At 50.9% G+C, this 22,566-nt stretch overlaps 8 protein-coding genes across 8 annotated transcripts; 4 read left to right on the top strand and 4 right to left on the bottom strand.

Annotated features, from left to right (window-relative positions):
- Nucleotides 1-106: 106 nt before the first annotated feature.
- Nucleotides 107-2,144, bottom strand: M431DRAFT_497209 (hypothetical protein; the record flags this gene model as incomplete). The annotated part of the gene is made up of 3 exons (XM_024917569.1): nucleotides 107-1,474; nucleotides 1,527-1,887; nucleotides 1,975-2,144. The coding sequence occupies 3 exons, from the start codon at nucleotides 2,142-2,144 to the stop codon at nucleotides 107-109; spliced, it is 1,899 nt and encodes a 632-aa protein (XP_024772571.1).
- Nucleotides 2,145-2,898: 754 nt separating this feature from the next.
- Nucleotides 2,899-4,207, top strand: M431DRAFT_510152 (hypothetical protein). Its single transcript, XM_024919417.1, has 5 exons — nucleotides 2,899-3,347; nucleotides 3,412-3,429; nucleotides 3,482-3,592; nucleotides 3,651-3,769; nucleotides 3,828-4,207. The coding sequence occupies exons 1-5, from the start codon at nucleotides 3,029-3,031 to the stop codon at nucleotides 3,882-3,884; spliced, it is 624 nt and encodes a 207-aa protein (XP_024772570.1). The 5' UTR covers nucleotides 2,899-3,028; the 3' UTR covers nucleotides 3,885-4,207.
- Nucleotides 4,208-5,656: 1,449 nt separating this feature from the next.
- Nucleotides 5,657-5,962, bottom strand: M431DRAFT_497207 (hypothetical protein; the record flags this gene model as incomplete). The annotated part of the gene is made up of 1 exon (XM_024917568.1): nucleotides 5,657-5,962. The coding sequence occupies one exon, from the start codon at nucleotides 5,960-5,962 to the stop codon at nucleotides 5,657-5,659; it is 306 nt and encodes a 101-aa protein (XP_024772569.1).
- A 3,773-nt stretch (nucleotides 5,963-9,735) lies between these two features.
- On the top strand, nucleotides 9,736-13,961 carry M431DRAFT_473897 (hypothetical protein). The gene is made up of 4 exons (XM_024915454.1): nucleotides 9,736-10,576; nucleotides 10,756-10,782; nucleotides 10,850-11,248; nucleotides 11,895-13,961. The coding sequence occupies exons 1-4, from the start codon at nucleotides 10,215-10,217 to the stop codon at nucleotides 13,825-13,827; spliced, it is 2,721 nt and encodes a 906-aa protein (XP_024772568.1). The 5' UTR covers nucleotides 9,736-10,214; the 3' UTR covers nucleotides 13,828-13,961.
- Nucleotides 13,962-14,666: 705 nt separating this feature from the next.
- On the bottom strand, nucleotides 14,667-15,520 carry M431DRAFT_7382 (hypothetical protein; the record flags this gene model as incomplete). Its single annotated transcript, XM_024922164.1, has 2 exons — nucleotides 14,667-15,088; nucleotides 15,214-15,520. The coding sequence occupies 2 exons, from the start codon at nucleotides 15,518-15,520 to the stop codon at nucleotides 14,667-14,669; spliced, it is 729 nt and encodes a 242-aa protein (XP_024772567.1).
- A 1,173-nt stretch (nucleotides 15,521-16,693) lies between these two features.
- On the top strand, nucleotides 16,694-18,232 carry M431DRAFT_147512 (hypothetical protein; the record flags this gene model as incomplete). The annotated part of the gene is made up of 1 exon (XM_024912753.1): nucleotides 16,694-18,232. A coding segment is annotated over one exon (1,539 nt), but the record flags the coding sequence as incomplete, so codon positions are not given.
- Nucleotides 18,233-19,239: 1,007 nt separating this feature from the next.
- M431DRAFT_483989 (hypothetical protein) lies at nucleotides 19,240-20,846 on the bottom strand (the record flags this gene model as incomplete). The annotated part of the gene is made up of 4 exons (XM_024916166.1): nucleotides 19,240-20,169; nucleotides 20,257-20,456; nucleotides 20,509-20,709; nucleotides 20,795-20,846. The coding sequence occupies 4 exons, from the start codon at nucleotides 20,844-20,846 to the stop codon at nucleotides 19,240-19,242; spliced, it is 1,383 nt and encodes a 460-aa protein (XP_024772565.1).
- A 615-nt stretch (nucleotides 20,847-21,461) lies between these two features.
- M431DRAFT_473832 (hypothetical protein) lies at nucleotides 21,462-22,242 on the top strand. Its single transcript, XM_024915453.1, has one exon. It carries the CDS (start codon nucleotides 21,583-21,585, stop codon nucleotides 22,057-22,059), a length of 477 nt encoding a protein of 158 aa, XP_024772564.1. The 5' UTR covers nucleotides 21,462-21,582; the 3' UTR covers nucleotides 22,060-22,242.
- The last annotated feature ends 324 nt before the right edge of the window (nucleotides 22,243-22,566 follow it).

Here is a 22,566-nt window from a genome sequence, read left to right as displayed (position 1 = left end):
CACCAGTTTGTAGCTGGCAGCTGTAGGAGAATCAGAGCATTTACCCCCCATGTCCAAGTAACAATGCTTTTAACGTCAGGAAAAACAAAAAGGGGACCGCATATGTCTAACTTGACCCTCCCTGGTTGGCCTTCCTCCTCTTCTGCTCCGCTTCTGACAAGCCATCGTCACTCTCGTCATCCCCTCCCACAGTGTACTTGCTCTCCGAGGCAGTCGGTGTTTCCACATGCAAATCGTCCAAAGTAGTCTCATCGAAATCCGCCGCCTCGACGTCCGCATGCCGTCTACGAGAAGAAAAGTTGAGACGAGAGCCATTTCGGCTTGAAGGGTCGCTGCCGCTGAGTGCCCTATAGGCGGCACGAGCTCTGCGCTGGCGCCAGATAAAGTATCCCCAAGCCCCGGCCGCGACGATGACGATGACCAGGACGATTTCGCCGGATCTCTGATAGGCTGCCCACTTGGCGTCGTCGATTTTCTGGTGCGTCTCTTCTTCGTGGGCGTGGGTGTTGTTGGAAGCGCCGCCGACCGTCGTCTCGATGCCCTTTTCACCGTCGATGCGGCTGTCGGTTGGCTCGCCGCCAATGCTGCTGATATCGACTCCCATAAACCTGTCCAACATGTCGCGAGTGCGGCGGGGATAGTCAAAAGGCACCATGTGGGATGAGTTATAGAACAAGACGTAGGTGAGGTTGCGGGCTTCCTGCCAGAAACCAGCGACTTCACCTTCAAAGGTCCACTTTCGACGAGGAGCCCAGTTTCCAGGTGTTATTTCGAAACCCTTTCCTCCGTTCCATTCCATGTTGTCGATCATGTTCTCTGTGCCAATGTGGTTGCAAATAAGGTCCTCCGCTCCTGAGAATAGCAGAATAGGAATCTCTGTCAAGAGATCGGGGAGCAATTCGACCGAAGGAACAGACGTTCTCGCCTTGAAAGTAGAACTCACTGCTCCACTGCACTCTTGCCAGCCATTGCCAGCGTTGGCGGGATTGATGTGAAGCGCCTTTACAACGTCTTGTCTTCTCAGATACGGGGTGACGGCGGCCAAGTCCGGCGGCCAGTTCATTCCGCAGCTCGGGAACGAATCTCTAAGACGGACATCATACATGTTCCAACAGGCATCGTTTCCATTGCCTTTTCTGGTCATGTCTAGTATTGAGCTGAGGATACTCTCACACTCGCCGTAGTCGACATGGCCCGGATCGCTGCCTTGCTTGTTCTGGCATATTCGAGTGCTGGATTGCAGTTTCTTGGCGACATCCCCATCTTTCGTGAGAAGGCCCTTTTCGAATGCAAACGGAAGATAACTGTCGTATTGCTCTCTCGGGGAGATCCAGCCATTGCCGATGAGCAATCCCTTCAGGTTCCAAGTGTCCTTGTCCTTCTTTTGCTCCGATAACTTCTTGTTCCGATCCACGATTGCCTTGGCAATATAGGGAATGTACTGCCCAGCGTATGACTCTCCGGCAAAATACAGCTGAACGCAACATTAGAGTTTACATCTTGTCTGCCAAATTCGGTCTACTTACATCGTCATGCTCGTACTCGGGGAAGAGAGTAAAGAACTTTTCCAAAAAGATGACAAACTGGTCTGCCATTTCGTTTAGTTCACGGAGGTAGCTGTCGGTATCGACATAGCTGAAGCCAGCGCCGACCGGGTTATCGACGAAGAGCAGATTGGCAAACTCGTGCCAGGAGCCATTGTTGGGAACCAGAGTGTTTACGTCCTTGACTCTATACGGTCCAATCTCCATCATTGCGCCATCCTCCGAGCTGCATCCTGGCCCGCCGTTGAGCCACACTACGGTTCGCTGGCGGTTCGCAATGTGCTGATTCTGGAAGTGCCAGAAGAACAGGTTTCCGTTGTGCTCGGGGGTGATTTCGATGTGGCTGGTGGCGGAGTAGAGTTGTGTCAGCTTCATGCAGAATCCGGGGCAATCCTCCCTTGCCTGGTGCTTGTGCTTGCGGAATGCTTACCCAGCGTGCATCTTCACGGCCGGCGCATTCTGCGGCAGCCCTGGAAGATCGTGAACATAGTAGTCTGCCGTGGTTTTCGATTGCTCAGCAACGGCGAGGGTAGGCCAGAGTGAAGCCACGGTAACGGCCAGCCATCGCCATGAAGCTGGCCGCGCGGACAGCGAAACCATGGCGAGAAGCGGCGCAATCGGCGCCAGGTGACGGCGGAAGAAAGAAAAAGTCGGCAGAGAGGGAACACAGCTTCCTCAGTCGTGGTCGGTGTAGAGGATCATTGACAGAGAATCACGCTCGTCGAGATGAAATTTGAGGGTGATGAAGGAAGGTTGGTTGTTGCGAGGCGCAAGGTGGCCGAATTCAGCGAATGTCGCTTCGCCTGCCCCTTGGGGATGTCGGCCTGGTTTGGGATGCCGTGCAGCCGGACAAAGCTGCACTGGGGCATTGGTCCCCTAAAACAGGCGGATGGGGTCGCTGTAACTGCAAGCGATATAGCGCTTCGGCCCCACACGGCAGGCGTCTATTGTCGCTGGGGATGTCAATAAGCCTGATCTCGCTGGATAGAAAAGAATCGGACGTGAAGAAATCTTCAATACGGACTACGTGCATAAGAAGATACTACCGTACATAATTATTTGGCTTTAAGGCTTTTTCAAATTTTATAGTTATGTAGATATGTTTGATGTCGAGTGTCGCTTGTTACGCATATGCTCTGATACTTGTTAGAAACCCCGACGTCAATGCAGCTCGCTCCAAATTAGCGTCCGTAGTTTAATGCACACAGAGATTGACGGTACATGGCCTCTAGCGATAATTCCCACCAAAACAGATGTACTTTTAGCTTTAGTAGATCGCTGAGGGGCATTTGCTGCATCATTCTGCAGTACCTCAATTTTTGATTGAATGAATTTTTTTCATACGGTGGATGAGACGTCTCTTTCATAACAGTGCTCACGGATCACCACTCACCAATTCAATCACATCTCCAGTAAGGCAGAATCATATTTCATTTTCACTCGGACTATAAGTTTTACGCTCGGAAGGAGTTGCCCGCGCACAAATGGCTTCGACTGGCAAAACCTTCATCGTCGAGCATCTCGACCCAGAGCTTGGCCCTTGGTCAGAGCTCGAGTATCTAGCCATCGCAGCTGAGAGCGAGGAGACCAAGAGCAAATTCATTCTCTCCTGCCTGCCTCCCAACTTTCAAGTTCCGGCTGCATTGGCTGCCAGCAAGGCCTTCACGGCAGAGCACCGCGGGGTCGAAGAGCTTTATGCCGGCCAGAAATCTCGAGTCTGCCTTTTGGATCCCGCAGCAGCCAAGGATTTGGCGCCCGAAGACGGCGAGACATTCGATGCATTTCTCTTTGGAGGCATCTTGGGTGAGTGGGCAACCTGGTGGTGTGCTGGGAATGAGTGGGAATCAGCTAACAGCTCATCTCATAGGTGATGACCCTCCTCGAGGTGAGATTTGATGGGCTTTATCGAGTATCAACTCGTGTCTAACAGACTCTAGACCGAACCTCTGAATTGAGAAAGAAGGGCTTCGAGGGCAGAAGGTTGGGCCCTAAGCAAATGACCACAGACACAGCCGTCCGAGTAACTCGAATGGTCGTACAAGACAAGAGTAAGTCAATGGCTAGGCAGGCAACATCCAAGAGATGACATAGTGCTAACCTCAGTAGTATCTCTTGACAAAGTGCCATATCTGGACTTTCCAGAGCTCAAGTTTAACGAACATGAAAGCACTCAGATGCCGTTCCGTTATGTCTCAGGCGCAGATGGAAAGCCAATCATGCCCAAGGTGAGGTTATTGAGTTTGCAAGTCGTATTGGTTCAATCTAGCTTACCAAATCTCACAGGGAATGGTCGAATTGATACAAAAGGACGCTGATAAATCCGTGGATGACCTCTTTTGATGATGCCATTCTTTTTTTTAAGGAATGGGGTGTGACCAAGCAAGCACACAGCCTGTCGCCGTGGGTGATGGCGAATTATCCAGCAAACCATCTATAGCTGGCGACAAAGGCAACCAAAAGAACGTTGAAGCTCTTTAGAATACTGGTGTAATTCTATAGGCTCGATACCATCGCCTTGTATTGCTAGGACATCCCTTCCACCATCAATGAACATGTGCCATCAACAGAGCCCTCTCTTGCAAGTCCCAACTGCTGATCTTTTGTCGTTATTCGTAAAAGGGGAGATAGATAACAGAAGTTTGCGGCAACGTAACATCACAATCAAGCCTCGCAGAAATTGCCAAAACAGTCCAACTCGCAGCTGCTAAGCCACGATAGACATGTTGAAGGCTGACAGAAGATATGCAGGGACTTCTGCAGACGACACACGTTCAGCGCAGGCTCCGTGATTCCGGCAGTTCAACATAAGCCCCTACGGCGGGTTCAACGAGGCTTCCAATAGGGAGCAACCCACACTGATTATGAACTCAATATTAACTGTTGTCAATGTGTTACACAATTCGGACTCTGATATGTCCTCTGCCGCAGGCATTGTGCCGCGGTCTGTGGGTATCCGAGTATACATTAATTCTCCGACGCATGTTTGCTTCCACCCAGCGCACCGGGTGAGTGAGCCTGAAATGTTACCCTTCAGCTTGGTCGTAGAAATGAGACAGGAGACACGTAAGATCTCAACACTCATTTCCATAGGCGGGAACACTCTAGATGGGTGGACACATAAGCGCCAATAGCACCCAAGCTTGTTGTTACGGTTGTCGATAAATTTAAATCCTTGTGGCAATACCCAGATAAACCTGCAGGCGCGGAATTCTAACTTGCGACAATGTCGGAATAACGGATGTAGCGTCGTGATGTCGGGTCGCAGCAGCTAGCCCAGTTGGCCGATCGTTCACTGTCACCCCCAAAGAGCCACTTCTTTCATAGTTCTGAGGCTCACGGGAGTGCGTGCGGCAGTCAAAAATTCTACGAAATAGAATGATAGACTGAGGTTTGCGCTCTGCGAAGATGACAGCATGAAGCTGCCGCCAATCTTGCAGAGACGATGTAGCCACGGCTCCTATATTGCCTGCCACACGAACTGCCACATGGCAGCCAAGTTGACCCAATCAGGCCTGACGCAATATTTCTGTACGGAGGAGGCCGATGGGAAACGAAGATGCTCCTGAGGATCTACCGTTCCATCTTGACATGCGCGCGAGGTGGCATTGGATTCCTGTTGTGGTGACACAACCAGGTGAAACCGCCAGTTAATGACTTCGCCTATCAATTCGCTGCAGCCGAGTGCTTACCTATCAACATTTGAGGAGCAAAACTGCTGAGATCAAATTAGCATCTCCTTCACACTGCAGATACGGAGTATACGACGCTGCACCGGAAGGGAAAATTTTTCTCTCTTTACAACAACCAGGCGCCTATTAGGCTATTTTCCTCTTCATTCATAGTAACAAGGCCCAGAGCTCGTGTGCCCATCTGCCAAGATATTGCATGTGCCCCCTTTCCAGATAGGAAGGACCCCCTAACAACTCAGACATTGCTATCACTTGGCTGTCTTGGTAGAACTTTGGCCTAGGCCACCACGGCAAATAAAGGCGAGCTAACAAGATATCGGGACTTGCTAGATCGGCCGCCAAACTCTTGGGACCTGCAAATTAAAGCAACCAGAATCGGAAACTACTGTAAGCAGCATGACGAGAGGCCGAGAGCCGCCATAGCTAATGGAACCAGCGGCGGGTTGCGGCTGAAAGGAGAGCGAACACAAATCTAGCGCTATCCTTAGTACCGGAACGTAGATTGACAATGGGCTCGGGGAACATAAACCCTTGGCTGTGGAAGTGATATGACACACGCATATGCCTGATAGTCTCGGCTGGTGCACCGTCTGAAGTATTGATACCAGTAGTGGATAGTATTCTTTCATGACGGATGGAACACACTAGGGGCACATCGCCCTTTCTGGGCGAGGCTGTCGAGAACTTGTCCATCCAGTGAAGTAGGTGCTGGACGGCTTGGAAATCCATATTACCCAGGTTCTCATAAGTGATCCTCCAGACGTCAGCTAGGGAAGGGTTGCGCCATAGCGCGTCGCCCGCAAGTAGTCTTGCAAGTCCAGAAAACGTGGCTGCCAGGGCTTCTTTGAAGGGCCATATCCGAGCCGGCCGCTGGGGCCTTTTGGAGATGGACGATACGAATCAATCATCCACAACGGCGCGGGATGAGCGCAGGGCCTAGTCCCATGGAAGCGTCGGCCTAGAAATGCAAGCCAGGATCAACCCCCCTAGCTAGCGTGGGGTCGGTCGAGCTTCCAGAGAAGATCGATATTCCTTTGGAATCTCATTTGGAATGCAAACGCGAGTGTTGGGCAAGTTCTAGCGTTGGCCTGGGGTTGCTGGCTCCATTTTTAGCGCTCGACTCGAAGACGACACACCCACTCCCAAGCTTGGGGCCGCCGTTGCATGGGTTGTGCTAGGTATTCGACAAGGCGCTTCTCGCGATGCTGGGAAGCCCTTGATAGGCGGATGGCAGCGAGGAATTGATAGAGCAGCACTCGGAAACCCACAGAAGGATTGCCACAGAGGTGGGCTTACTCGTGTGTGCACCTTATTTGGCCATCGCACGTACTGTATGCCCGTACGGGTCTTGACCGGTCGAGAGAAGCAGGAACGTGAACCCTGCCCAATGAAGCCCGTTGAGGCCCGATGAAGGTGGTTGTCTCGACTAATCATCAGTTACGAAAACGCTTTGATATCCCATCAGATGCCCACCACATACATACCGTACCGGTTGCATGGTAGTAGGGCTCTATGCCGATAGTACCCTATACTGGTTGGGCGATGCATCATCGACAGCAAATTATCTGATTTGTAGGCGCTGCATGCGATTGCTGTTGGACGATGGCGACAGGTCATTCATTGGTGATGAAGGAGGAGAGATCAGAATGTGGCAGCCACTTGCCATGATGTACCTTGTAAGTACTGGTCGCGTGCTTTGTCATGGAAAACTTCCAGCAGGAGCCCTACATATCACGAGGCAGTCGTACTGGACAATTCTCTTGCCGGCAGTGATCAGAGGTACATTGGTAGTACTCAAGAAGGAACGACAATTACCAGGTCCTTACATGAGGGCACCAGTAAGAAATTGATTGGAACCTTGAAGGCACCCATTGATCAACCCCAATGCTGCAGGGACTGGGCTCCTAGACCTGTAACCTGTCAGCTACATACATACACACACACACAATCGAATTCCGATGTGCTCACCTCCTCGTGGCCTCGCTAGCGGAACAAGACATTGCCCAGGCACGTCTCACACATTCGGTACTTAATTTTCACCTCGTACAGAAGCGCTCGATGGCATGAGGGTGGCCGTCGTCACCGCCTCGACTCTTGTCAACGGCGTCTGTGCGAGCTCTTCATCGCAGGAACAAAGAAAGGCGCACGTCGTGTAGCGTATCTGCATGTCTACGCACGGCTGAAACATGCGGCTGCACCCCGGCACTCGTCGATGCTCTTGTTTTTCTTTCTCAAATCTTTCTTGTGCGGCATCCAGTCCTTCTCAGGGCTCTGCACGGAGACTGGAGGTCGGACAACCCCACTCGGCCTGGTCCAGCATCTGCCTGGTACCATCGACAGATGCGATACGGAGATGAAACATGGAGCCCGATCGCTGATGAGAGCGGCTTTGTGCCTTTTCTCCGGGGATAGCGACATGGCAAGACGACAGACTACCCGTACCAACGGTGCGTCTATGACCGGCAGTCTACTTGCCTCGTATGCGGGTGGCAACCAACTGCTGGCCGTCTACCAGGTAATTACTCCGTCTTCCGGTCTCCTATGATATCCACGCATGTAGCCGAACGCTTGGCCTCGGGGGTACCTAGGTAGCTGCAAGCGACCAGCCAAGAAATGTCAAGTTCTTGCGAATAGGACCGACATTCCTCTCTCGCGCCTCACCACCTCTACGATCAGACGCGCCGCTCAAGAGGCCCGCACAGAGCAAGCCTCGAGGGCGTGGGCAATGCAGTACCAGGTCTGCCACATCTTCTTCCCCAAGGACTTCCCCTTCCTGGCCTAAAGGGACGCTTGTCAGACACACCCGCTTGCCTCACTGGCACTCAACCACATGGCATTCAGCAGTGTGATACTACGGTATGGTACCAGACCGGGATGGATATCCCTTGTCATGTCGCTTGCTCTACCACACCTATTCGGCATCTGTCTTCTTGCACGGCTGCAACACAGGCTGGTTTAACCAAGAGTTTAATGAGCATGGTCGACAACAAATTGCGCAGCGTCTCATCAAGACAGAGTTGGGCGACGGCGTCTCCCCGAGCCTGTCTGTGGATTCCGCATCGGTGGCTGCTCTGGGCCCTCTGGGCCTTTTTGGCTTGCGTTTCGTCATATCAGACCTAAGCGTGCTGCAACTCATTCAGTCTCTCTTCTCGACGATCAACGCCGTGGCCCCCTGGGAAACAGGGCTTGGGAAAGTAGGGCCCATTTTAGGCTCATACTTCTCTTCTCCAGCCTCTGGTTAGTATGTGGGCGAGCAAGATGCGTCAGCTCGAAACCTGCCGATTGGACGATCCAAGACGAGCTCGGCTTCACGTCGTGGCCCCAGCTCATGTCTGCCTCGTGAAGTGATAAACCAACGACCCACGGATTGATTGCTCGGGCCCATATCTGCAAGTAACCAAGTCGACTACACACAGCTGCTAAGCCATTCCTGTATCCCGCCCCCGCTCTAGCGGTAACTAAGCTAGCATGAGCAAGGATTTCAGAACTAAAAGGCTTTGGTTTACGATTCGACTGCAGGAATGGGTGGCTCAGCATAGCTCTCATGTTTATTTCCGATTTACCAAGAGACTTGTCGCTTGCTGGCCGAATCACCGGGCTGTTTTGCGAGATCCCACAAGAGGGAGGGGGAGGGGGAGAGAAATCATTATTTCAGCTGCTAACTGATTTTGATTCAGCTGAATGGCAAACGTTTCATCGCCTATGCCGTCAGCTTCAAATTTCGCCCTTGTACGTCTGTGAGCAACCTTTATCATGCCTGGCTGGTGATTGTCGTCGTATCCGGCCTCATGGAGCCTCGACCTTTCCCTTGCTGGTCGCCGCTCTCGTTTTCGGCCAAACGGCGCCGATATAAACAGAGCAGTTACAATGCTGGCATGGTCAACATCTGCACAGTTTCTCAGAGTGTCATATGTAAGTACAGCGTTGGACAATCCAATGGTGAGGTTGTCGGTGGCGGCCCACACTCCTGCTCCCGACTTGGGCAATGCGCTGTCCTCTGTCTTACCCTCTTCTTCTTTCATGTCGTCAATGCTGGCAAACAATCCGGTTCCCCGGCCTATTCACATCGGTCAACTCTCATCTCCCGGACTTTTCTCATTTAACGTTGCCTTTACTCAGCCTTACCTACCCACCCCCTAGTAGATCAACGTCGTGCCTACTAGGTTGGCATCCTGTCGCATATTGCGTCTCATCATATGCCAACGCCCCACGCCTCGAAATCGTTTGGGGTAGTTTACTGCCTGTAAAAATAGCAGCAGACGATTTCCTACTTTTACCTCACCGCTGTCCTGTTTGAGAAAGGAGGAGAAGCCTCATCAGATAAAGAAAACTCCACGCCGCTGTACGATCCTGGTTTCTGTAAGCATAGCTTTACCTTGCCGGAAACCAGCACAGCATAAGTTTACGGGGGCCCCAGCAAATATTCCTATAAAGTTTCTGGCTTCTTAGAGCGGGAAGATTTTGGGCCTTTTCTGCATAGTGGTTATTCTCACTTCTCAAACTCAACAAAGAGGCGACGAACTCAACCATCTTCCACCGACCATCCGACTATCTGAAGGCCTCGACAACAATACCCGGATTCGTTGTATCAGCCGCTTCTACGATAACCGCTATCAGGCATCAAGTGCGCATTTCCAAGACCATAAGTGGTTTTGAAGGGGCTTCAATCTACATATCACATAGCACATAATCACTACCTGAAACACCGAAACAGCCAACTTACGTGGCTAGGAGACACCTGACGCGCTACTTCTTGTGTGCCAACAACCAATTGCACTTCTCAAAACGGCCCTTATTCGAAGACTTTCTTGTACCAGCTCGAATTTGTCGTCACCTTGTCGGATCAAGTCGGAGTTATTGCCTGTGTAAGGGCGTCGTCTGCCCGCCCCGCAGTTCTCTTACGTCGCACTTCTTATCTACTACCATCCATCTTGTCGTGGGCAGCAACACTCGTGGTTATCCGCATTGATAAATCGAAGAAATGGATGTAACTTCGCTTCTCAACAATGCTCAACAGCCTTGCTACAGCAGAGGAGGCACAGAGGTCTCATCAAAGGATCACAATCATGGCAAACCCTTACCAATGCCTTGGGCTGAAGACTCCAGCCAGAGGTCAGACAGAGATGACAGGCAAATTGCCAATTTCTGGGGTGAAGGGAGAGTGGGAGCACTCCAGCTCGAGGAGTCGATGTCTCAGTCAAGCAGTGGCCCTCCAGTTTCACCAAAGCATGTTCACGAAACTGCCTTGGAAGCAAACAGTAGATCAAAGCGACCGTCAAGGGGCTTTCCATTCGAAGTTACTTCCCAATTGCCGATACAGTTGGCCAGAAACAACTTATCTTGGTGAGTGAGCTTGACATTCTTCATCCCTTGTTGCAAAAAAATGTTAGCGACCGGACATCTTGCTCCCTCTGCTAGCACAGATTGAACCCCCTCGTGGCTGGCATCGAGAGAGCGAATCTCCTTTGAACCTCTCCTTACCACAGCCTGTTGTGCCTCTAAGCTTACAATCTTCATCTTAGTGACGAGGCTCACATATGCTCGACTCGGTAAACTTCTACCCGACCTATGATTGAATCGAGGGCTTGAGGAGAATATATCTGACGTGGAATACAGAATGACCCCTCAAGACCACCGTGCCAGCTTTTCAGGAGAAGTATCGGCAGCCTCAAACCATAAATTATCATTTAGCAACAGCAGTTTCGTGTCATCGGGGTCATCACTGTCGGAGTGTTATTCAAGGCTATCGTCTGTGGCATCTGTTAGCGGCGTATCTTCTTCGAGTATACCTATTATAGACACGCCATCAGTCTATGCCAAGCCGTTTGGAGCACAAAGCCCTCAGATTGATCTTGACATCACAGCGCAGTCTCCATCTCCTTGGCTTATAGAAGACGTCTCAGCAGCAAAGCAAAATCAACTGATCGTAACGGGAAACATTTTAAATGATCGACCGGGTGTCGTTTTTAGCCTACGGAAGCTTGGGCAGCCTACTCTTCTCGGAGAGGCCTTACGGTACGTTTTTCATTTTTCTATTCTCCTAGAAGCTTGTGTACATGCTGCTGCTGCCTGGGCATATCAAACGGACTGCCCAAAGCAATGCGAAATAACTTGGATCTTTTAAGCGCTTGTCAAAATATTTCTGCCCCAGTTTCTGTGGACTCTTGCTTTTTCCGCTTTCGCTTTCCGAAGAAGAGTCACTCTATTCAGAGCTGAATTCCGCATGGCGCCTCCTCGAGCAAGTGCTCAAGCACCGTCTCATTGTTTAAAGACGGTGTGCACGAGCCGGCTGCCAGTGAATCACAGATGACAGCCCCTGGCAGCTTCTGGCAGAAATTCCTGACAGCTGAAGAACGCGGTCAAAGCCTGCCTTGACGGCTCGCGTGACCAAAGGACAGACAGCTGGCGCTGCATCACTGTGAAGAATTTTCCTTCTTTTAGCTGCGCAAATTGCCTATTTATATCTCTTGATCCCAAAGTTCAGACTTCCTTTCCCAAACCACACATCTCTTGGCATTTACTGTCAACACACAGCATTGTCTTCTATTGCTCCTGAAGACTAAACACACATCCTGTCACCTCCCTGAAGACGTATTTCCCCTTTTTTCGTCACTTTATCGAAGCTATCTCAAAGGTTCTGAAGCTAAAGCATTTGATACAGCTCCGAGTTGACCCGACCAAAGTATCATAAAAGAGCCACATCCGCTCCCCTTCTCGATTCGCGTATGACAACATCCGCATCAGACACGCTGAACGATCGCTATCCCACGCCATTATCTACTGAGCTAGCTATGGGTAGCTCTACGCCAAAAAGCTTGCGGACTCAAGCAGAGGAAGCCAAGCCAAATATGGCTGCCACCTACCAAGATGTTGACCCCGACCACCGACTGCACCCTGCACTCAGGAATGGGCAAACAAGCGCTGCCATTGATATGCTTCTTTCTCCGGGAGCTGTCCTACAGCCACAAGAACAAGTCTCCGATCAAATATCCGATACCACTTCTCTGGCACAATCGACCCGCGACGTAATAACTCGAGAGGCATCTCTTGAGGCTTTGAGCCCTACATCAATGGCTCCGCTCGAAGAAGAGCCTCGGTGTATGTTTGTCAATGATTGTCAGACTGGCTCGCAGCTACGCAAAGCCATTTCACACCTTTTCGGGCGCAACAAGGCTTGCACCCTTCGGATCCCAAAGCAGGTGTGGGTATATTATTGTCGCAAACATTATCAACGGATTAGGTATCGAAATGCCAAGACCTACCCTCTCAACCAGATGTATCTCGTGAAGATGCAGATAAACCGACTCCAAAGATGGAGTAATGAGAACCAACGCCAAGGAACCGGCCCGTACATCAAACTCTGGACATTGGCGTTACGAAAGAGGGAACAAAGCCGCCTTGACAAAGAAGGAGGCGCAGCAGAAGAGGGCGAAGATGAGGCTCTAGAGGCACCAAACAGTTCGGCCGCTCCCGACTGGATCATTCAACGTCTGGGTACTGGATACACGACGGAGCAGATGCTCGAAGTTGCAGACCGCCTTTACCTAGAAATCGAGAATGGCACTCTTGGCCAGGTTCCCGAGGTCGAGTTTTTGCCTGACATTACAGAGTCAGAGGCGGGAAACATAACGAAGCTAGTCAGAAGCCGCAAACAGGCCCGCACAGCTGCTCCTGCAGTGGAAGTCAAGGCCTTCAAGCGACGAAGTTCTGAGGATGCAGATTGCGTCAGCCACGGAGAACCCTCACTTCTCATTCAGCATGACGCATCTGAATCTATGAATACTCCGCGGAAGCGAATCCGCCTCAGTCCTCTTGGGGCAGACTTCCCCCAGCATCCCCTTCTGACTCCCCTTCCATCGACTGTGCCGTCTTACGCCACCAGCAATGTGCTTGCGTCTTCGGCTGGCGCTGAGTCGTCCGTACCACGCACCTTGCCTACGGCCCCAAAGGCCCAGGTGTCATCTCCTGGACATTCCCAAGGACCTATCGCGCACACGTATGAGCTCTCGTCTAGCGAATTTCGACGCCCTAATGGCTTCGGCGGGCTTTACAGCCATGATCAACAGCAACATTCAGTTCAGTACCGTGCGGGTACTGAATCTTTTCTTCAAAGAAATAGAGATCCCTACTACCATCAGAGACTGCCATCCATTGCTCATCTGGCGGGAGCCAGCGATCTCCAGGGTTCGGATATGGCAATTCCACCATTTAGAGGCTCTTGGGCATCGATTAATGAGGACCCCAACGTGCCACGAGTCCCTCGCTTGCGATCTTATAGTGATAATATCCCAACGAGCCAGCCCATGTTGGAATATCCTCGACCAAGTTCAAGTGGCACCTCGCAGTTCGGCACAACGTACTTTGACAACAGAGCCGCGGCCTCTTTGACCCATGAGCAGAACCCTCGTAGCTACTCTCGAGAGCACTGGCCCGAGTCGAGCCATGTCTACGCTCCAGCCTGGCCCCAAAGATCAAGCGCCCAGCAACAACATCATTATTACGATCAAGTAACACGCCCTCAGCTGGACAGCCTACGAGCTCCAACCTACCTTGGTCAGGCCAAACAACGTACCACAGCCGAGAGAGTTGAATAAGAAGCACGTCGTTACAACAATGTATGAGCTCGTGCTGGCCAGGCTGTTGCGAAAGCGGCTAGTGAAGCACATGAGGCTTAGTTGTGGGATCTTCTAACCTCTACTTCACACCATACCTATCCTTTCCGATGGGAGAATGTGAAGATTCAAGTTGCTTTGGCAAGCCATCATTGCGACATACTTCTTTTTCTTGTTCTCGTCCATTTGGCACTGTTATTTCTGTCATACTTCTTCATGGATTTGCTTGTTTCTTCTACTTCTCTCTTCCTATTTGAACTCTCTTGTGCATATACGGCGTACGATCTTACGCTCACGATGACAAGGCGCGGCTAAAAAGTTTGTTAGACAGGCAAGGAGTCTCGAGGTTTTCTTTTTTGCTCTGTTCTGTGTTTCTTTTTTGTTAACTTGTTTCACTTTCCTTGTCTTTTCCTTTTCTCTCTTCTTTCCACTTTTCATTCCTTAATTCTTTTTGGTCCAACTCGGACATCCACGGCGGATAGATATGAGCGAGCGAAGTTATTCGGTTTATGATAAACGGCTACGGAATTCTGATACGAACGGTTGCATTTGAGCATTGACGAGAATATCTCGTGATGAATTTGCTTTTATAAAAGTGACAAAAGGATTTAATAATTGCTTTGGGGGACGGGATAGCTGGGCGTACATGGATTGGCCAAGGGGAACATGATCACAAAAGGGGTTTGAGGCACAAAAAGGAGACGCGAGGAATACTTCACAGGATTTGTACTTCTATCTGACTCTAAAGGATGAAGGCCACCAGCACTTCGTATGTACGAAATAGATAAACAAAACAAAACGAGCTTTTCACAACCAGCGCTTTACTCTCGAAACATGACAAGACCGCCGTCCCACTCGCTCAACTCGCCAACATTCGCCCTGCCCACCTCGCTGAAGCCAAACCTTGAGTAAAAGGTATCCGTGCCCCTGAGCCCAATCAACCAGACCTTTCCCCTTGCCTTGCCCTCCGCCTTGACGACGGCCTGCTTCTCCTGAAACTCGTCCGCCATGGTCAGTCCTTCAGCCATGAGCAGAGCGCCCAGACCCTGGCCCTGAGCGGAAGGGTGCACGGCTAGAGTGCTGAGATACCACCACTCTTCGGGCTGCTTGCCTGCGAAGACGGCCTTTTCGACGGGTGGGAAGCAGCGGTCAAAGGCGAGGGCGACGTGGAAGTCGACGTTGGGGGGCGCGATTTTGTTCTGGAGGGTGATGAATGCGCGCATGACGGGGGCGATCCATGCAACTTGTTGATGTAAGTTAGCTTTTTGTATATCTTGAGGGTATGTATGAAGCTATTCACAAGTTGTGTATAGCGAGAAGCAACAAGACAACGGCGATTGTTAAAAGAGAAAAGAAGAATAAACCCACATAAAGTAAACCAGCGCTCGCTGAAACTAATCTCAGTCTTGGGCTTCTTCCAGCACGCAAAGCCGACGACTTCGCTCCCCACCGCATCGCCACCCTCCTTGACGACAAAGGTAAACATCCATTCGACGGACCAGTAGCGCTTCGCGTAGAGTCTATAGAGATACTTCTTGTACGCTGCGGGATCGTTCTTCTTGATCGGGAACAAGAGGGATACTAGCTTGTCGGATCCGAGACAGGCGTCGTAGAGGCGCACGGCGTGGACGAGATCGGCGGCGGATCCGGGGCGGAGGCGGAATGCTGCTGTCATTGTGGGTGAAATGGATCAAGATGGGTAATACGAGTGAGTTTTGAGTTGTCACTGTTTTGGATCGTGATGGTGATGGCTATGGTGGTTTAGTGACTGTTGTAAACTGATGCCAAGACTGCTGGGTATAATGTCATAAAGAGACAGAGACGCAATCGCTCAGTTCATGATATTGTATAAAAGAGTCAACGACAAAACGAAATCTAGTACAAGTAGCAAGTTGGACATTATAAATGAAGAGTCCGGCGTTCCCCCTCCGCCCAGTTGCCGAATGAGTCAAAGTCGGCGGCTCTGACTGGTTGGATAAATCTTCCGTGTCATATTATGGAGCCATGGATGGGGGCTTAAGAGAAAAAAATGCATCTCGCTATCTCCACTTTGTTATCTCTGGTCTGCTGTTGTTGCATGACATTGTTTAATGCAGATAAGTATACGGGGTAGAATCTCAGGATGGGAGTTGGATTGATGTTTTGGGTTTTGGGATGAGTGGAATTGGGCTATTAGTTATCGCCAGTTCCTAAGTCGGACTCAATGTGACTCTACTTTTGCTCCGCGTTGATCGATTTGTAGATCAAACGGAACCTGGAAGGGATTCTGACAAGATCTAGCGCCTAGCAGCGCTAAAGCTGTGGCGCCTGGCCACTTGGATCACTACACCAAAGGTTACGAGAACTTCATTCATAAGTGTATACTCGGAATATCGTGACATCCATGTAGTAGCTGCCTTGCGTTTAATACGGAATGTATCTTTCTCCACGATGTCTGTTGTGAAAATTTCTAGATTAATTGTGACAGATGAATATCCCTAGTGTTGTGAAGTAACTTGACCACGTCTATATCAGAGAGGAGGAGACTGTCCATCAACGTCGTCTTAGATGGCAGGCGAGACAACATCAATGCTGGTATCAAAGTCTGCGCTCCAACTCTACACACCGCCAAAGGATGCACCCAAAGAGATGCGCGAGGCAACACTCCGCCGGCAGAAAGGAACACTGCGGTATAAATCCAATTTTTCTCTTCTTTCCCTTCTCTGCCTCTTCTTCTTCTTCTTTCCTACTAACCTTTTCACATCATCTTCCTTCAATCATCTCTTGTGATATCGTATACACCTATCATCACACAACACTACTACTCCTTCATCCATCCACCTACTTTCAACCATCAACACCACCCACAATGGCCCCCTGTCGCCCTACGCGAGCTTCAAAAGCCAAGCCCACTGACAACAGATCATCGCGGGCAGGCAAAGAGAAACGAAGCAAGCCCAAGCCTCGTAAAAAGCGCACCAAGGACAAAGACCTCTATGAAGAGCTAAGAAACAAGGCTCTTCGAGACTATGTCCAACTCCCAAACGGTTTGAACCTTGAGCTACCCGAGGAAGAAGATTTTGTCGGCATATCGAAGCTTCCCAAGAAAAAATATTACTCGAGCATTGCCAAAGCGCGAAAAGAATTGAACAAAGATAAGAAACGAGAACCGCCGGTATCACTCAAAGCTTCTGAGCCTCAAGTCCCCGACCCTTATGACGACAAGCCCCAGCTGTCTTATTTGAAGCGAGGAAGAAACCAGGAGCAGGAAGAAGAGGAACAAGAAGACCAGGAACAAGAACCAAACGAGGAGCCTGAAAGAGACTATGAGCCATTCAGGTTCGGTCGAAAGCGGGCGCGCAAGGCGCCTCCTCCTCCTCCTCCTCCGGAACCCGTTATACAGAAGACACCAGCTACTTTCATGGGCATACCACGAGAGATTCGGATGGAGATTTACCGCCACTTACTCACTACCGCAAAGCCAATCCCCGTCCACGGAGGTTGGAAACAAGTCTACTGGACGAAAGACTTGCAGATATCGACTGCCATCCTTAGGGCGTGCAAGATTGTGCACGAAGAGGCGAGTGTGGTGCTCTACGGAGCGAATACTTTCTTGTACCGCCTCCGCGACGCAAACTTCAACGGGGATTACATCGATAATCTAGCGATGGACGACGAACTGATCGGGCGTGATGAAGACGAGAGCGAGTCTGAGTACGAGGACGATCTTGAGCAGGATGAGGACGACGAAGATGGCCCTGTCGGCCCCGATATGGAGTGCAGCATAAACATTGAAAGATATGCGCATCTATTCCGACACATCACCATCGAGGCCGAAGCAAACCGCTATTCAGCGATTACCCAAGACAGCATGGTCGCTGCGATGAATGTCTTCCGCAAACCAGATCAAGGCGGACCAGCCGAGATATCTCGCAGCATCCACACTCTGACTGTGTGCATCATGCCGCTCTGGCATCAACAACAAGACGAATCCTCGCAAAGCCGCTTCACCTTTGTCGACTTCTTCCTCCCCGAAAGTCCCGTCATCCAGGCCATCAAAGCCGTCGACTGCCAAGTTCTCCACGTCGACATTCTCACCCGACACGCGAGCAGGCGATCCGCTCAAGTCACCGTCAAAGGCACCGGCTCGTGCCGTCTGACCATCAACAGACGCCACGAACAGGCCATGAACTATTTCCAAGGCGAAAATTCCGGTGCGATGGGTGATAAGGCGGTAAGGAGGCGCACGGTGGAGATGGCGAAGAGGAGTGCTGAGGCGATTGATACTTTGGCGAAGCACATTGAGGAGCAATGTAATCGGAGACACTTTGACCAGGATACGACGATGGATATGGATGTTGATTCGCCTGATTGGCTGAATGTTGATCAGGATGATGATCAAGATGATGTTGATCCTTGGAATGGATGGTATTAGGGAGCATGGGCTGGGGGTTTTCGGGAATTTTTCAGGGGGGGTTAAAAGTGGCTGATCTTTACACTCTTGCTTTTATCCATCTGCTATTTTCTGTTTCTTTTTCTTTCTTTTTGCAGGTTTCTTTTTCAAGATGGGTGGATACTCTACATTTGCAACCGATGAATCGGGAGAACGGAAATGCGGCTGGATACAGGTAGTTTCTTTACCCTTTGCTAAATATATTTGCTCAAAATCCGCTACTCAGTCCAACAATTGGAGACATTCCTCTTGCATTTATCGAATTGCCCAATAAGTCAAAACAAGCTACTCTGACTGGCTGGATAAATATCTTATGGGGGGTGGCCAAGAAAGGGACAAGAAACGCAAATCCCCATCCATCTCCACTTTGCTATTTCTGGCTGCATACAAGTACATACAACGAGGTCTTGGCCGAATTGCATTGCAGTTACAAGAGATGCTCCATAGTAATCAGTTACTATACACATTCGAACTTTAGAAACGCAAGATTTGATATGAAATGCCTTGTAAATAACTATGCCAATCTTCTTCTTTTCAGAGCCTACCAACATTCTCGGGAATCCCAAAAAGAAGCTCTCCATCCGCTCTTCCCGTCCTGAGTCTCTGTCATGAATCATATACATACAAATATGCCCATCCAAAGCGCCACAATGCAATTTGCTAGACTGCCGTCGATTGTTGAATAACATGTCCGGCTCCCATCCGTCAGACGATATAGAATACCCTCCGGTCGCTGTTTTGAATCCAAAAAACCGCAATATACACAAATAAAGAACAAGGAACAAGAACAAAAAGGAAAGAGGATAAACAACAATACAAATGTTTCCAACTCCGCAGACTGTGAGTCTGATGCATGCAACTTTGATAAAGAAATGATGCCAGCACAAAAAAAACAGAAAAAAAAAAAAAACAAGAGAGACGATGTTCTCTCCCTCGCTTCAGCTATTCACGACTCGTCAAACTCAGGGAGAATTGCCCAGGACCAGAATGAGTAGCATGCCGTTGAGCAAACAGGTGGCGATAAAGGTGCACCAGACCATCAGGCGATATGACATTGACAGGTGGTCCTCTCTATAAAGAGTCATGCCGAGGCCGGAACACGCGCAGAACAAGCTGACCACTGCTCCAACGGTAGCACCGGCATCGACTTCGACTCGCAGCTTGTGCCGGCCTGTCGAAATGAGGATGCCGGCGATGCCGAGGAAGAAAAAGGCGGCCCCGAAGCAGCCAATGGTGCCCCAGAGCAAGACTCGCTCGCGGTAACGACGCAGTTGCTGCGAGCCGACGCTGGGCAGGGCATAGTGCGTGGCATAGCCTTGCGTGGGGAAGCCGTCGGAGCTGGCGTATGCTTCCTCCTCCTCCGAGTCGGTGTGCACCGCCGTCGTGGAGCCGTACCCCTGGTTGAACGAGTCCCCGGATGAAATGGACGAAAAGAGGGGCTGCCGCTCAGGCGACCGCGGTTTGCCCAGCCACTCCTTGGCCTTTTCAAAAGGGAACGACATAATGGCCTGGGCGTAGCTCAAACCAGGGAAGCCCGAGTCCTGGTCGGGATCGACGTAGATTGCGTATTCGTCCTCTGGGCCGCCGGCGTCGCTACCGTCGTCATACTCGTTCCAGTATTTGGGCTGTGGCTCGGGGTCGAGATATGACGGCGGGAGAGGATCAAAGGTGACGCGCTGCGAACTTAACGGGTGGTTCGAAGGGGCGACGGGCGTGTCGACTGATGAGGGAGAGCTTGGCTCACTAAACGCCGGAGTGGCATGGCGAAGCGTCTCTTGGATTTCGTCGTGCCGCTCCAGTAAGTCCGCAAAGCTGCGTCGCGTAAAGCTCTTGGGATTGCTCAGCACCTCTTCGTGGAACCTGGAGCTTAATGATGATGAACCGGTCCATTTCTATTGCAAGGATTAGCCAAAAGCTCGCGGGACCCGCCGTCCATGCCTATGCGGCCCAGCCCAGTAAAGGTGCTCATCATGACGTACTCTATACTTTTTGAGAATCTTGCGAAACGCAATAATCTGAGCATTGGCAAAGCGCGTTAGAGCCTGTATGTCCTCCCTGCACCGCAGCAGCTCGCGCTCATATTTTATGAACTTGCGCTGGTTTCTTAGTGATGCACTCGGCGAGCCGGACTCGTGATGGGTCTTGGCGGCAAACCGCTTAATGCTGGCAGCGATGTGTTCTGGTCTGTATTAGTAACGAGGTGGCAACTTAACCATGACAAGAGAGCGTACCCAATCGTCTCGACACTTCGTCCGCCTTGCTCATGACAAACATGTCCAGTCGGTCGTGCTGGTGGCAGAGCTCGGTGTACAAGGCATCCTCGAATCGCTGTAGGGCTGTATCTTGGTGACCGGGAATGGCGAGGGCTGTGGCTTGGTCGCGCGTTGTATGGACTTTGATCTCGTGCTTGATGGAGTTGTAGTCGAGGTTGTCTGTGATTGCGAGTTCAATTAGATAATCCGTCTTGAATGAGTCAAAGCGTTGTGGGACATTGGGACTGGAGAGGCGAAGACATACGCAAGCTCCATTCAGGAACCGACTCTCGCTCCAACTGAACGCCGTATTTCATGATTTGCTGAAAGCTGGTGCTCGTAGATGCTTGCCGGAGATCAATTGAGTGGCTGTCGTCGAGATAAGAGCATCAAAAGCCGTCGGTGGCGGCACCGTCGGGTGAAGTAGAGGCTATGCTGGTGGAGCAATTGGCCTCGTCCAAGGCCGGTACTGGTACGGAAGAGAGAGGGAGGGAGGGAGAGGATAAAGAAGAAGAGAATGAGAGGGAGCTCGTTCTCGAATCGGATCGGTCTCGGCACAGCTACAATAGAGTTGCAACGGATGAGATGGGATGATGCGAAGTGTGAGGCTTGGCCCAGTGCGGTCTACTGTACTGCAGGAAAAAACAAAGCAATTGAAGTTGAGGCGATGCAAAATGTCGTGGAGCCAACCGGATGACAGCCGTGGCGTTTGTGCAGAGCGAGGGGAAGTACAAAAGAGCCTGAAGCTCGTGCCAGAAGATGCAAAAGTCAAAGCAGAGAGCGATAACGGCCAGCTTAGGAGGAATGGATGAAACAAACAAGGGAAGGCCGGGGATGGCTTGGAGAGAGACTGGGCTAGAGATAAGATAGTAAAGTAGTCGCAGTAGTAGCTGGGAGCAGCTTGTCCGAGGTTTTGCGTTTGCGCTAGAGCTAGAGCACGGCGAACGAGCCGGAGCCGGAGCCGGGGTAAGACAGATAGAGGAATGAATTGAATGGATTCAATGGATTGGGATATTAGCCGGCTGTTGGTGCGATAGAGTAGACTTCGTATGAATGTTCGTGATTGATGTATCTCGCATGTGCTTTCTCGCCCGTGTTCTGGGGACAACGATGACGAATGACGCACAGGAAGCTGCTAGAAAAAAAAAAGCAAAAAAGCTTCACGAACCGCAAATCCCGAAACCGACGAAGCAGGGCGAACGAATGAACCGCTTGTCAACGATGTCACCTGCAGCTGAGGACAAGAGTCGATCGGCATCCAGAGCAGCCAACGAGCTGGGCAGGTTTGCGCACGGGGTTCGCGGAATTATATCATTGATGGGAACCCTGGAGAGAAGAGGATGGAGAATGGAGAAACCGGGCTCGGGCAAAGGAGGCCAGACCAAGGCATGGAAAGATAAGGTGTCCACTAGTATGGAGCAAAGCGTGGGCGCTAACAGGCATCGCACAGGTGGCAGCCCAGCGGGTGTCTGCGCCTATGGGGCCCTTATGGGGCACTGCCATGGTGGGTGGAGGGGGCGCTACAGTTGATGCATGCACGAGAAGACTCGACTCGACAGGGCTCTAGTTCCAGCTATCGTCACAGGCCGGGCTGAGCGTTGAGGGGGCCTCCAGCTAGCAAGATTTACAGTAGCTGGCGGAGGCTCGCTCACTAAGACGGCCATCAAATGTAAATTGCCACAGGAGAATAAGTTAATTGGAATTAAATACGAACCGTCAGTCCAGTCTAGACGAATTGTTTTTGTGCAAGCGAATTGTGTGTGCCGACTCGCCTCTGCTCGCTCTCGGTGAGACGAGGCGGCCAGTCAAGTCCACGTGCATCCATTTACATACCAGTCCACACAGAAAGGGAATAAAAAAGGTTAAAAATAAAATAAAATAAAACCCCCCAAGACACACACACACAAACATTGGTCGAATTTGTCATGTCGCCATGCTCTTTTCCCCCAGCTTTGCCTCTCTCTCTTCCGCAAACGGCTTTCTCGCACATTGTTGCACAATCAATTCGCCTGTGCCAAGGCAACCCATTAAGCCGTT

The sequence above is a fragment of the Trichoderma harzianum genome (assembly GCF_003025095.1).
Source record: "Trichoderma harzianum CBS 226.95 unplaced genomic scaffold M431scaffold_9, whole genome shotgun sequence".
Classification (NCBI taxonomy): domain Eukaryota; kingdom Fungi; phylum Ascomycota; class Sordariomycetes; order Hypocreales; family Hypocreaceae; genus Trichoderma; species Trichoderma harzianum.
This window is presented reverse-complemented; position numbering and strand designations above follow the sequence as displayed.